Source organism: Oryzias latipes, chromosome 2 (genome assembly GCF_053564925.1).
Source record: "Oryzias latipes strain Hd-rR chromosome 2, Olatipes_Hd-rR_3.1".
NCBI lineage: Eukaryota > Metazoa > Chordata > Actinopteri > Beloniformes > Adrianichthyidae > Oryzias > Oryzias latipes.
In genome coordinates, this window is record NC_136238.1 from 43,705,154 (window position 1) to 43,719,996 (window position 14,843).

The 14,843-nt window shown below is 40.4% G+C and overlaps 2 protein-coding genes across 2 annotated transcripts in view; one reads left to right on the forward strand and one right to left on the reverse strand.

The window, feature by feature from the left end:
- LOC144988904 (uncharacterized) overlaps positions 1-14,843 on the reverse strand; it is a 126,473-nt gene that overhangs the window by 98,154 nt on the left and 13,476 nt on the right. The window lies entirely within an intron of this gene.
- Positions 4,320-14,843, forward strand: part of LOC144988848 (uncharacterized) — a 44,246-nt gene continuing 33,722 nt past the window's right edge. The window contains exons 1-2 of the mRNA XM_078939939.1: positions 4,320-5,104; positions 8,712-9,422. Coding sequence (XP_078796065.1) covers positions 4,918-5,104; positions 8,712-9,422 — 898 coding nt within the window. The 5' untranslated portion in view covers positions 4,320-4,917. The remainder of the gene's footprint in view (positions 5,105-8,711; positions 9,423-14,843) is intronic.

Consider the following 14,843-nt stretch of genomic DNA (forward strand, 5'->3'; position numbering starts at 1 on the left):
TTTCTTCTTCTAGATATCACATCTTCCCTATTTTTGTTCCAAACACTCCAATTTTCACAGGACATTCTTAGGGTGCTTCAGCAAGTTTGTAACATTTTTTAACTGATTAATTAATATAATTAGGGTAATTCATTTATTGGTACATTTATTCAACATTTAAAAGTCATTTTTTCCTTCTCTAAGGCAATTTTAGAGAGTAAAACACACACATTTCAAGTGAATAAACCTTTTCTTTTTAGTTTCATTAGCCATCATCCAAACATCCACAATACTCAATAACGCAGCAACAGTCAGGAGCTTTCAATGATGATCTCCAGACCTCCTTCCATCAGTTTGTAGCTCTACACAGCTTCATCTCCTTCATAAATTACATTAAACCAGGATGGAAGTCCAGGAACTTGGGAAATAACTTCTCCAATGTAGACTTGACCATCTGCAGATGAGTGGCGTACTCTTTTACCTGGTAAGGATGGGATGGTCCTTTTTTCTTGGGCACACTTGGAGACTCTGAGAAGAACCTGCAGCCACAGCAGATTGGATGAGAAACATTAAGTTATCTTTAAGTTCAGTCCATGGCTTACTTCTAGCTCTCCCTGTACTGTCTATTCTGGAAACAATGAAAACATCCTTCCTTCCCCTGGGGTCCTGCTGCAGCACTTCCTGCTGGAAATGAAGCTGATTTGTTAGAGCTCTGAATCTCTCAGCATCACCGTCACACTTCTCCATGTTACTATCATCTTTCTCTGACTGCCAAAGACATGCATCAATGATTATTTCAGTCAAGTTGTTCTTCTTTTCAAATGTTTTCTCCTGCTTTCTGTCAAAGCCTCCACTGCTTTTAGTTGCTTCTCTTCATGGCTCTCTGTGATGCTGGCCTCCCTTACTTTGGATTTAGCCTCCAGCTCCTTTCTTCTTTTTCTTACATCACCTAGTAGTTGTTCCAGCTTTTCTGGACATAACTGAGACATCCACTCTGATGTCTTACTGTAGGAGGACATCAGATATGCTTCATTTGTAACAGCAGATGCATTAGGCCTATGGTGAACAAGATAGTCTAACACACTGAATATCCTTTCTGGATCCTTGTTGTGTTTTGGAGCTGCTTTAGTTCATCTTCTCACATGCTCGCCTGCATCCCAAAATTCCCCCCAGGAAGATGTTCCTTGACAGACTTTTCCAAGTAAGTTTTTAGGGCCAGCAGAACTGGTTGGAGCAACTGACCACAAAGTTCATCATAATCACTTTTCTTGGTGAGAGATTGAAAAACTTCCTCCTTTTCAATGAGGTGGTCTGGAAACAGACGTTCCTCCTGCATGAAGACGAAGAGAGAGTCTTCATTCTCAGAGTACTCTCCAAGGAAATCGACCAAACTTTTGTAGTAGGTGTTTAGGTCAAGGATGTGTCCATCTCCTTCTGTTAGACGCCACAGTGGAGGGGTGACAAGTGGAGTCCTGCACGGGACTATTGTCTTCATCCCGCCTGCACCCGCAAAACTCTGAGGATTTATTCCCGCACAGTAACAGAGATGCATTGATTTTGTATCGTCTCCTGTCCCACAGGAAAAAATCCACGTATTTGTATTGATATTATTACAGAGATTCATGTCCCTCCAGCCTCATCTTTTCATGCATTCCTCTTTTGTGTAATGTGTAATTATTAAATCTATTTTCACTAATATGTTGTTCACTGAAGGTCACACGTTCCCAGATGTTCTTAGGGAAAGTGGGTTCTCCTCGGCTCAGGGAGGTTCTGATAGAGTGATGTTTAGCTTTTCTGGTTCTGATGGTTCTGGAGGAGGTTCTGCCTTCGGTTTGGATTTACGGAGAGTTTTACGGTCAGCCTGCAGCTTTGCTCTGAAACGGTGAAAGAGAAGAAAACTCTTCTTTTTTCATGTCTCTCCATTCAGCAGCAGCTCACTGACGCGTAGACTTGATGACTTTTGAGTGACAGCTCAGAGGGATGGGATTCCGCTTCTTGCTGTAAAATGTGACAGTCTTTAATGATCCTCCCGTGTGTGCGTGAGTCCGCACGCAGACACACAGCCTGAGGCGCTGAACCAGCTGGTAAAGATGCAGGTCAAAGTCATTTGAATTTATGAAGGAAAAAATAACATTGTAATGGTTCAACAGAGCTGAAAATCTATGAATCCATTTTTTCCTGACGGAAAAATACTTTTTTTAGCTTCTCCTCTGATGACCGTATTTTGCGCTCTCATATTTCACGCGGGGGAAAAACTCTCAGCTACAGAGGATGTGAACAGGTGAACAGGTGGAGAGGAAAAGCAGGTAGAGAGTCGGGGGAGGGGCTTTGGCTTCAAACTCTGTCAGAGATGGAAACACGGCGTCAGATTTAGAAGCAGCCTGATCTCTCCACAATCTCCGTGTTCACCATGCATTGATAAACACAGACATGCAGCGATCAGACCATAACTTTAGCTTGTAGCTTTGCCCACACGCGACCGCGGTATCAGGCTTTAAAAGAGCGTAATTTCTAAGAGGCGGGGTGGGGCGTTGCACACCCCCAACAACAGGTTAGATGACAGAGGCCATTAGGCGTTTTATACCTGGTGCATTCACTGAGCTTCAGTACATAAGACTCGAACAGCATGAAACTCTCTCAGCTGTTTATTTTCCTCCAAAATACTTTTTAACTTGTCTGACAGTTCATGTCATCCCTCACTTTGCTCCTTTTCTTCTGCTTCAAATTGGAAGCGTGCTATCTTTGATTTTAATCTAACCCTTTTACAGCATTTTTTCTTCTAGCTTTTCTGTGAGAGACTCATTTTCAGTCTCAAGATGCTTTTTTTCCTGAACGTAACTCCTTGATATTTTCACTGTGTCGGTCTGCGTGTTTGGTTTTGTTGGGGGATTGTCTCTCCTTTTTCAGCTGCTTATTGAATCATCAAGGATCAAATATTCCCGGTTAGGTACAGTATGTAAAGAATTATTCCTTTCTGATATTCAACAGAATTATTCCTTTCTGTTGACCGCTGGCCAAGAACATTTGGACGGATGTATGGTCTCAAATTCCATTCATCAAGATTGCTGTTTTTCCCAAAATCTTCTTTTTCACAAAGGAGTGTCTTCCACTTCCTGTCCAAGTTTTTCTCTGTAATATCTGGTGCATTTTCTGGGATTAAACATCTCATCCACCTGAGGGCATCTTTGTTTGAAGATGTCAACTCTTTCTTTTTCAGTTGGCTTAGTTGACATATGTTCCTATTGAAGATCTGCCTTGGAGCTCTGACAGTTTGCTGCTAAGATTCCCTCTGACAGATCTACATGCAGCCCTGATGAAGCCATCTGAAAAAAGACTAACATTCATTCAAAAATGGCTCAAATCAGGAAAAAAAAACTTTCAACAGTTTTCTTATATTTGCGATTTCTTTTGTAGTAGGTTTAGGGGATGTCATCTGGACTTGTTTTTTTTTAAGTTAGAAGACGTTTCGCCTCTTAACCAAGAGGCTTTGTCAATCTGAATTAGCTGGTCTAAGAGCTGGTATATATGCGCTCATGGGGGAGGAGTAAGACCTGAAACTGGAGGTATTGTCCACTTAGCCTACATGGTTTCAGGTCGTTAATAGTCCTTTGTCCTCAGCTGTGGGTTGGGGAGCCAGTGACTCACTCTCCAAATAGGTCATCTTTTTCAGCAGTTAACGACTCAGGTGGAGCTGGAATGAGAGTCTTCATAGACATGTTTGCTATTTCTTCTTTAAACATTACCTTAAAATCTTTGAGAAGATGAAGCCACTACCACACCTGGCAGGGAGAAGTTGAAAGAGTCTTGTTGATTCTTGAGTCCAGACAAAACATGCCACTCACAGAAAAGTGTCACTAAGATTAAAAGTAATAAGTTAGATCTGAAGTAACTGGGAATAATGGCTTTGTGTTGTTGCATAAATAATTACTTTGTGGGTGTATTTTTGCTTTGATACATAACTTTTTAAAAACCATGGTGGAATCAGAACATGGGTTTTTGTTACAAAATGTCATTACATTCTGCCTGTACTTTCACATGGTTAAATTAAATAGCACAAAAATTGTAAATAGCAATCAGAAAAAATCAGAAAATCAGAAAAAAAGCAGCGGTTGGATCACAAAAATGTCCAGTAAATACACTTTACTTTTCTAAATGAAAGTCTAAGGAGACGCTATTCCAAAATGCACCGCGATGCATATATTTACTACATAAACTTTTCAATGCGGAAATCAAGTTTTTCAATGGCAGACTGAACATGCGCGAACGGTATGCGCAGTGACACGCATTGCGGTCCCTACTGTTATTCTCTTTTATGGTAAAAACCACAAGAAACAATTTTGCACGCAACCTATAGTTTGGCAGACATTGTGTGCCAAAATATACGATTTAATAATTCACGGTTTTTAGGAAAATGAATTTTTTTAGACTGATTTCCATTAAATTTCACACACATTCCGCTAATTTCAATCTTCAAACACCTCAGGAGTTTTGTTGAACTATGACCTCAGGAAGAAGCCGCCATCTTTGATTTTTAAAAACAGCACCTTTAGTATCAGATACTTACAAAAACTTGTTGTTGGGATTTTTATTGATTGTCTCGTAACTTTTCAGGCATCAATGGCAAGCTACTGTTGTAAACTACTAAGTTGTAGATTCTGAACGTGTGGTGAGCTCGCAAAAGGGGCACACTCATATTACTCCTTTATTTTTCAAAGAGTTTTTCTGAGTCAGTTTATGATGCTGATAACTATGCTAGCACTTGTAGCCACGTTAGCATAACTAGCATGGTCAGCATAGTTAGTATCTTAATCGTCTTCTTTTGTTTTTGCAGGCCTCCCCCAGCATTGGCTGACTGAAGAGGACAGTCTCTGCAACCCACAAAGGAACTTCAGATTGGAACCGGCGGAACCAGTTTTGAGGGTTCAGTTGGAGCTGAAGATGGGAGCAGGAACCATGTCTTCCCTTCAGTCTCTGAGAGAGTTGATCAGCGAGCGACTAGCTGCTGCTGCTGAAGAAATCTGCAGACTCTGTGAAGGAACCATCGTCCAGTACGAGGAGGAGCTCTGTCGTCAGCGCAGACTGCTGGATGTCATCTGGAAACCACAGCTGCAGCTCCACCACATAGGTATGTCACCTTCAGCAAACAGAGAAGACCTTTGAGCTTCATGCTTTTCTTTTTGATGACCCGCCTGTCACTCAGTGGTGGTTCTACATTAACTTCCTTCCCGGGCGAGTAACCCCCTCTCTCCGCGCACATATAGAAATTTGATGACTTCCTTTTGTGTTTTCTATCCTTATTTTTCAATTTTACGCACAAAAAATCATAATTTCATAAACTACATGGGTGTCAAACTCCGTCACACAGGTGGCCTAAATCCAAAACACGCTTTGGGTTTTGGGCCAAAAACGAAACATTTACTGAAAACACTAAAGCTAAACTTTTAAACTGAACTGAAAATGATTAAAAACAGAAAGGAATATCAATCCAGAAGAAATCAAGTTAAACCTTAAATAACATGTAATATTTTGCTCTCCATAAAAATACATTGTCAAAATTATACAAATATGAACATGCTACAGAACACAGCCTGGAGATATGATCACTTTTAGCTCTTTTAAAACATTAAAAACGTAACCATAGAACTCATCACTGGGATTACTTCAAAAATATTTGGCATTTTCCTAATTTTGTGCAACACCAACAGTAAAAACTCAGCTCTTAGAGCTAATGGAAGAATTTCAAAGATTTCAGGTTAAAAACCTGCAACGAGAAAACCGGGTCGACATTCTGGAGAAAAGACTGGACAATGTGGAACAGCAAGTAAGGATGAATAATGTCATTCTCACTGGAGTACTGATCAAACCTCGGGCAAAGCTAAAAGCAGCTGGAGCTAGCACTGCTAATGCTAATAGCGCTGACAGTCCCTCTTAAACTTAGAGCGGTGGAGAGTCTCTGGAACACCAAGTGGAATCATTTCCCACATCTAAAGGGATTTCCGTGGATCTCAATACCATGGAGACCTGCTACCCACTCCCCAGGAGAAAGGAGACGGATAAACCAGCGATCCTCATCAGGTTTGTGAATCACAAACACAAACTAGCTCTGATGAATCAGCGTAAAAACCTCAAAGGATCGGCTGTTTATCTGAACGACCATCTGACCAGAAGGAATGCTGAAATCTCAAAACATGCACGGCTTCTCAGGAAGCAGAAGCAGATTGAGAACACTTGGGTTAAAGGCTGCAGGATTTACGTCAAACCACTCGGTCCACCGGACCGGTCCAAGGTTCTGGTTGTGAACACCATGAAGGATTTTGAGATGTGTCTTATCTCGGTCGTCTGAAACAACATGGAGTAATAAACCAAAGAGCCAAATAATTTCAAGAAATATGACGCCTGGATTCATCACTTTCTCCAAAAGTCTGAAGTGACCTGATTACTTAGCGGAGAGTTCTGAACTACAGACAAGTTGACCACAACTCGGCGCCGCTGATATCAGCTGAAGAAGGATATGGACCTGAATCTAATGTCTGCAGACATAACATGGAAGAGACTAGAAACTGTTTAAACCCAGAAGAACAGCTGTTAATCAGCAGAAGAAGAAATGCCAACCTTGGACAATTGACAGATTATGGACCCTTTTATTTTACTTCACAGCATTACTTTATCATAAAAATATGTAAAAAATAAATGAATAAATAAATAAATAAAAATACAAAAAATAATAAAACAAATGATTAATCAATTAATGAAAATGGTTAAATTGATTGACTTTTATTGATATTACTTCATTTGATAATTTGATAAGTTGATTCATGATTTTTCCTAATGTAACACAATTTTGCACATATTTTTAACTTTTGATACTTGATGAAATTTTGCTATGAAAATTCCTGAAACAGTGTTGTGTATTTTACTGATATAGTATTATTTTTTAATCATATTAATGACTTTTATAATGTGAAGAAACTGGATTCTCTAGAAAGGACTGTATTAAATTTTAGTTCGTAACCCCGTCAGTTTCTTACACACAGAAATAATGAATAATGACTCAGAGACAAAACTTAGCTTTTGTGGAGGTTTTACTTCGCACAAACACGAAGGGGACAGACATGAACATGGTACATTCAAAGTCCGAACCAAAGAGTTCAGGGATGGGCTTTGGTATAAAAACCCTGCATTTGCATATTCAGAAGATCGTCCAATGGACCTCGTGTGAAAAACACGCCCACAGGTTACTGGTGGAGAGAAGCTCCAAGGCTAAAGTGAAGATAAGTCTGAGGCCTGCTCAGCAGAAAACACATGCACAGAAAAGAGGGAGTATGGGAAGAAACTGTTAGAACAATAGTTTGGCTGTGCTTTCTTCAAATGTAATATAATTTTGAGATGACAATACATGCTCAGTGAATTAAGTTTAAACCATTAGTGTAATAAAAGTTAAAGGCAGTTTCTAAATATTCTTCACATATAAGTAACATAATCTTCATATATTTGGATACTTCATGGCCATGTTGATTTCTAATAGTTATTTTTTTACAAAATAATTTAAGTAATTCATCTTTGTCGTATTTATTGATATTTCAAGATTCTTAATTCTGTCTGATAAAAGCTAGGAACTGGATATTGATAAATCATGTAATAAAATGGTTATAGTATAACTGGGTGGGATTATATAAGTTCGCTTCCTTCCACTCCCTTTCAAGCAATATTTATGAATATGTCTAATTAGCCTAAGTTTGATTAGTTATTGTACGAATGTATAAGTTATGATTGTATTGTTTTTTGTGTATTATTTCTATTTGATTGCTTGAAATAAACCATTTCAAATAAAAAAAAATCTTCACTGATTTCAAAAAATGTCCCATAGCTGCTCACAACAGAGGACACACTCTGGACTTGGTCATTACCGACTCCATTTGCGAGTTGAGTTGATTGGAAGTTTAATTCCAAATGAAGACGGAAGAGTAGTTTGTGTAGTTGGTGGTTTACACATAAATTTATGTTTTTGTGGTGCCTGCGGAGATGCCCTACCATGTTAGAGTAACCGCACGTGAGAGAATATGGTACATGCACATACATAGCGCAGCTTGCAAACCGTTGTTTGTTTGTTTTTTTTTGTTGACAACGCGAACGTTGTCAACATAACTCAATGGAAATCCAAAATACTTCCACACCAGCGACTTCCGTGAAAGACGAGGGGATTCGAGTTCTGTCGATGGGTCTCCATGCTATCTTTTGAGTGGCTGTTAGAGGAGGTTGACTCGCAGCAGTTCTTTTTTAAAAACTTTATTAACAATTAGACTCACAGCACTTCAACACGTTTTTTTCCGCTTGGCAAGTAACCAGATGCAGCATGGGGGCGTGGCAGCATCGACAATTCCATTTTTTAATTCGAAGTTCGAGACTGTGACTTAATTTCGATGACACCCCTAATACAGAATAATAGAAGAACTTTAAATGTGACCTGTGTAAATCATTTAACATTTAATTTAAATTAAATATTGACACTTTTAATGATATATTTGCTTATTTATTTCAAATTTTAAAGAATTAATTTCACATTTATTTAATTATTTAATGGCGTCTTTATGTATTATTTCAATAAGTCTCTTCTGGTCCTCCAGACTCCTCAGATATTTTCTCCTATGATCACAGAGTTTATTGATGTTTGACGAAACCCAAAAGTCCTGGAAACATATAAAAGGCTCCTTGTTGTGTTTGTGTTCCTGCAGGCCTCCCCCAGCATTTGATGACTGAAGAGGAAGATCTCTGCAACCAGCAGAGGAACTTCAGGGTGGAACAGGAGGAACCAGAATCTCCACAGATTAAAGAGGAACAAGAGGAACCAGAACCTCCACAGATTCAAGAGGAACCAGAATCTCCACAGATTAAAAAGGAACAGGAGGAACCAGAACCTCCACAGGTTCAAGAGGAACAGGAGGAACCAGAATCTCCACAGATTAAAGAGGAACAAGAGGAACCAGAACCTCCACAGATTCAAGAGGAACCAGAACCTCCACAGATTCAAGAGGAACCAGAACCTCCACAGATTAAAAAGGAACAGGAGGAACCAGAACCTCCACAGATTCAAGAGGAACAGGAGGAACCAGAACCTCCACAGATGAAAGAGGAACAAGAACCTCCGCAGATTAAAGAGGAACCAGGGGAACTCTGCATCAGTCAGGATGAAGATCATCTTGATCTGAAGCAGGAGACTGATACCTTGATGGAGATTCCTACTTATGAGGAAGATGAGAACAGTGAAGCAGATCTAAACAATCAGCAGAGCTTTAATGTAACTGATAGTCAGGATGAAGAAGGAAACCAACATGAAGAATCAACATCAACTACAGATGAAGAGGCAGACCCACAGAACAGAGATCAGAGGAAGAGGAGGGACAGAAGTCATGTCCAAAGTGTGGACAGCTCTCACATGTCAGCAGGTCAGTGTGACTCTGATCTTCATCTCCACACTATCGGTATGTTCACTTCAACAACGGTTCTATCTTGAGCTTCAAGCTCTCCAAACATGCAGTCCCAGGGCCCCAGACTGCGAGCAATTGGTCGCATTTTGCGACCAAAATTTGAGAGTGTGCGACTGAATTTTACATCCAGTCGCACATGTGCGAGCAGTAAATTTGCCTCCCCCACCCTTCGTATTTTTTTGTACATTAAACGTGGAAGGGGCACGTCAATGATCAATGAAATAATCAATGAGACGCGAGCGCACACGCACGCAGGCAGACACACACACTCGCATACATACTCATGAAACGCGAGCACACACTCGCGCACATACTCATGAAACGCGAGCACGTACACTCTCGCGTGATGCCTGTGTGTGAGGCGGCCACTGCGTGTGAGAAGAATAGGTAAAGTCACTGTGAGTGGTTAAAATTCGTGTAGGGGGAGGGGCCTAGAGCTGACCAACCAATCACAGTGGGGTATATGACTCTTGGGGGCGTGACAATGACAGGGTTTTGCAAGCAGGAAACCTGACAGCCCCCTCCCCAGACCACATTAAGGAGTTCCTTACTTTCCTTTAGAACGTATCTATTCGCTCGTAATTTTCTACATACATGCAGTCCGTGCTGAACTGTTCTCTGGGTCACACAGACCCGGAGGAAGGTTTAGGTTTTGGTTACAGTTACGGCGGCGCATCATACGGGTTACGGCAGCACACCGCACCTGTCCCGCGGGAGTCGGGTCAGCTGAGGAGAATAAATGTCCCACACCTACATGCGTGACAGCTAACGGGGCTTGAACTTTAAACACGCTCGAGCAAAAACAACACTAGTTTTAGACGCACTGAAAATACATGGGGAAAATGCAACGATAGACGTGTTTGAGATGAACCAGCGGCTCGCCTGGATCGTCGGGGAACAGCAGGCCGGGAGGGGGGGGGCTGTGAGATGAAGGCGAATCTGCAGCAAGACTGACGGAGAACAGGAAATTGGAGTTGTCCTTAACATTCAATTTAGATTTAATATTCCTCTCCCCCTTGGTATGATCTGTGTTATAATATATTTTATGATTATTTTAATGTTTTGTAATGCATGTAGCCTTTTTTAATGAATTGGTATTTTAAATCATTTTAATTAATCACTCCACTACAAAAACCATCAGGTAACATGTCCCATAATGCATTGTTTTGTAGTCTGTAGGGCAGCTTTCAGTCAGTTCAGTTTCCAGCTGTGTCCGGGTAGGTTTGCCCCTTGCTCTCATCCCTTTCTCGCGATATTTTTGTGATGATTGACAGTTAATGTTGGAGCAAAAACAAAAATATATGTCACACACCAGGTGATCAGCGCAGCGTTGAGTCCACCTGGGTGATCTCAAACACGCTTGTTGTGCATCTTGGCTGCACATATTTGGTGTCACAAAGATAAATTTCCATCCGTTTTCTTTACTTATTTGTTCTGTCATGACAGCGATGGTGCTGTCAGTTTACCTGTTGTTGCATCTTCAAAAGTGCAGAATAAAATGTGACACTGAATTAGAAACAGCACATTGTTATTTCTGCATCTATTATTAAAGTATTTATTAGTAATACAGTGGAAATTAGTAGATCTGGTTAGAATGTTGATTTACGGTATGCGCCCCTACATTTTCTGGTTGTGCCCCTAAAATTTTCAGTTAGGGGCCACTGTGCTCCTAATGAAAAAAGTTAGTCTGGAGCCCTGAGTCCATCAACAGCGTGTCCTGGAAGAGTCTCTTCTGTCCCTTCCAGTTGAAAAGACAGAAGACATTGTTGGTCAGTGCAGCCCACAACATTCTTCAAATCAGATGATCTTAGTTAGTCCCTCCAGCTAACGACAAACAGGAAACCTTAACAGATCAAAGAGAAAATTGTTAGCAGATAAAAAAGTCCAATCTGTTTTGTCGTCTGTGGTTCTAAGTTTGTAGTTCAGTTCTTTTCAGCAGATTTCTCTGTCAAACCCAAAATCCATCTAAACCTCTTTGATGTCTCCATGTCTCCAATTCCAGACATTCAGACAGATTCTATTTCCAAAACTACATTTCAAGCTAAAACCCAAAGACAGGGTCCTGCTCATGGATCTGCAGACAGAAAAGATTCAAACCTGAACACATCAGTGAAAAACTGCTTAGTGTCAGAATTGTTCTCCATCTTTTCTGGACTGATTCTTCCTCCAGTGCAGCTTCATCTTCATCAAACTGCTCCTCATTGGTGGGTGGAAACACAACAGGGAGGTTTTTCTGTGTCCAGTTCAGCTCCAGGAATGTTCAGGCTGTTTAATGTCAGTGATTTCAGTTTAGAAAAACTGCATCTCTGCTGAGATTTGCTTCACTTCCATAAGAACCTCAACAGCATCAGGATCATTTTGTTGATGGTTTGTCTGTGGAATGACATTTCATACTCATAGCTTCAGTGGAGATCAAGAGTCTGGAACCTTTAACACTAAAAGAACCATTTGATCCAGTTTCTTCCAGTTATGGTCTGATCCCTACATGGAGCGATATGTACATCAATGCATGTTAGACACGGAGAATGTGGAGAGATCAGGTTTATTATTTTGAAGAGTTCTTTATGGTAATCATGTTTCCTTTTTTGAGATCAGGAGATCATCCAAGGGAAAGTCTCTGCTTCAAGTCTAGACACCACCGCCACTCTTAGCACCCATCTTTGACCAAACCCCACTTCCTGAGCAGCCACTACGCACATTTAACCCCTCCTTCTCAACTAACTCAGAAGCCCTCATTGATTAAGATACTAACTATGCTGACCATGCTAGTTATGCTAACGTGGCTACAAGTGCTAGCATAGCTATCAGCATCATAAACGGACTCAGAAAAACTCTTTGAAAAATAAAGGAGTAATATGAGTGTGCCCCTTTAGCGAGCTCACCACACGTTCAGAATCTACAACTTAGTAGTTTACAACAGTAGCTTGCCATTGATGCTTGAAAAGTTACGAGACAATCAATAAAAATCCCAACGACAAGTTTTTGTAAGTATCTGATACTAAAGGTGCTGTTTTTAAAAATCAAAGATGGCGGCTTCTTCCTGAGGTCAAAGTTCAGCAAAACTCCTGAGGTGTTTGAAGACTGACTTCTTTCTCTTTCGGCTTTTCCCATCAGGGGTCGCCACAGCGAATCATCGTCCTCCACCTCACTCTATCATGAACATCTTCTACCCTAACACCAGCCAACTTCATGTCCTCTGTTAAGACATCCATATATCTCCTCTTTGGCCGTCCTCTTGCCCCACTGCCAGGCAGCTCCATCTCCAACATCCTTCTACCAATATATCCACTATCCCTCCTCTGAACATGTCCAAACCATCTCAGTCTGGCTTCTCTGACTTTGTCCCTAACACAGGCAACATGAGCCGTCCCTCTGATGTACTCGTTCCTTATCCTGTCTAACCTGGTCACTCCTAAGGAGAACCTCAACATCTTCATCTCCGCTACCTCCATCTCAGCCTCTTGTCTCTGTCTCACTGCTACCGTCTCTAACCCATAGAGCAGAGCTGGTCTGGTCAGGTGTTTGAAGACTGAAATTAGCGGAATGTGTGTGAAATTTAATGGAAATCAGTCTAAAAAAAATTAATTTTCCTAAAAACCGTGAATTATTAAATCGTAGATTTTGGCACACAATGTCTGTCAAACTATAGGTTGTGTGCAAAATTGTTTCTTGTGGTTTTTACCATAAAAGAGAATAACAGTAGGGACCGCAATGCGTGTCACTGCGCATACCGTTCACGCATGTTCAGTCTGCCATTGAAAAACTTGGTTTCCGCATTGGAAAGTTTATGTAGTTAATAAATGCATCGCGGTGCATTTTGGAATAGCGTCTACTTAAGCTTTCATTCAGAAAAGTAAAGTGTATTTACTGGACATTTTTGTGATCCAACCGCAGCTTTTTTTCTGATTTTGGGTCGATCTCCCAGCTTCATGAAACTTACAAGGTGATTAAAATCTCCCAAACCGAACCCTAAACATTGAGGAAACCCCCAGAATTCGATTTTACAGACTCAATTGTCTATAGAAACGTCTAGATGTTAATAAGCGACAATGAGCGATCATTTGCTAAAAGAGGCACATTATTATTTTTCTCACTTTTACAGTAAAACTGTACTACAAGAGCAAAGTTAAACTGATCACTGATTTTAGAGAGTTGTAAGAAAATACCTAGAAAAACACTTTTTTTTCTTAAGGGTTACCTTAAGGGTTACTTAAGGGTTAATGTAGGTAAAAATGTTTGCTATTTACAATTTTTGTGCCATTTAATTTAACCGTGTGAAAGTACAGGCAGAATATAATTACATTTTGTAACAAAATTCCATGTTCTGATTCCACCATGGTTTTTAAAAAGTTATGTATCAAAGCAAAAATACACCCACAAAGTAATTATTTATGCAACAACACAATGCCATTATTCCCAGTTACTTCAGATCTAACTTATTACTTTTAATCTTATTGACACTTTTCTGTGAGTGGCATGTTTTGTCTGGACTCAAGAATCAACAAGACTCTTTCAACTTCTCCCTGCCAGGTGTGGTAGTGGCTTCATCTTCTCAAAGATTTTAAGGTAATGTTTAAAGAAGAAATAGCAAACATGTCTATGAAGACTCTCATTCCAGCTCCACCTGAGTCGTTAACTGCTGAAAAAGATGACCTATTTGGAGAGTGAGTCACTGGCTCCCCAACCCACAGCTGAGGACAAAGGACTATTAACGACCTGAAACCATGTAGGCTAAGTGGACAATACCTCCAGTTTCAGGTCTTACTCCTCCCCCATGAGCGCATATATACCAGCTCTTAGACCAGCTAATTCAGATTGACAAAGCCTCTTGGTTAAGAGGCGAAACGTCTTCTAACTTAAAAAAAAACAAGTCCAGATGACATCCCCTAAACCTACTACAAAAGAAATCGCAAATATAAGAAAACTGTTGAAAGTTTTTTTTTCCTGATTTGAGCCATTTTTGAATGAATGTTAGTCTTTTTTCAGATGGCTTCATCAGGGCTGCATGTTGATCTGTCAGAGGGAATCTTAGCAGCACTCAAGTCAGAGCAAACTGTCAGAGCTCCAAGGCAGATCTTCAATAGGAACATTTTCCTACTAAGCCACCTGAAAAAGAAAGGGTTGACATCTTCAAATAAGGATGCCCTCAGGTGATGAGATGTTTAATCCCAGAAAATGCACCAGATATTACAGAGAAAAACTTGGACAGGAAGTGGAAGACACTCCTTTGTGAAAAAGAAGATTTTGGGAAAAACAGCAATCTTGATGAATAGAATTTGAGACCATACATTCGTCCAAATGTTCTTGGCCAGCGGTCAACAGAAAGGAATAATTCTTTACATACTGTACCTAACCGGGAATATTTGATCCTTGACGATT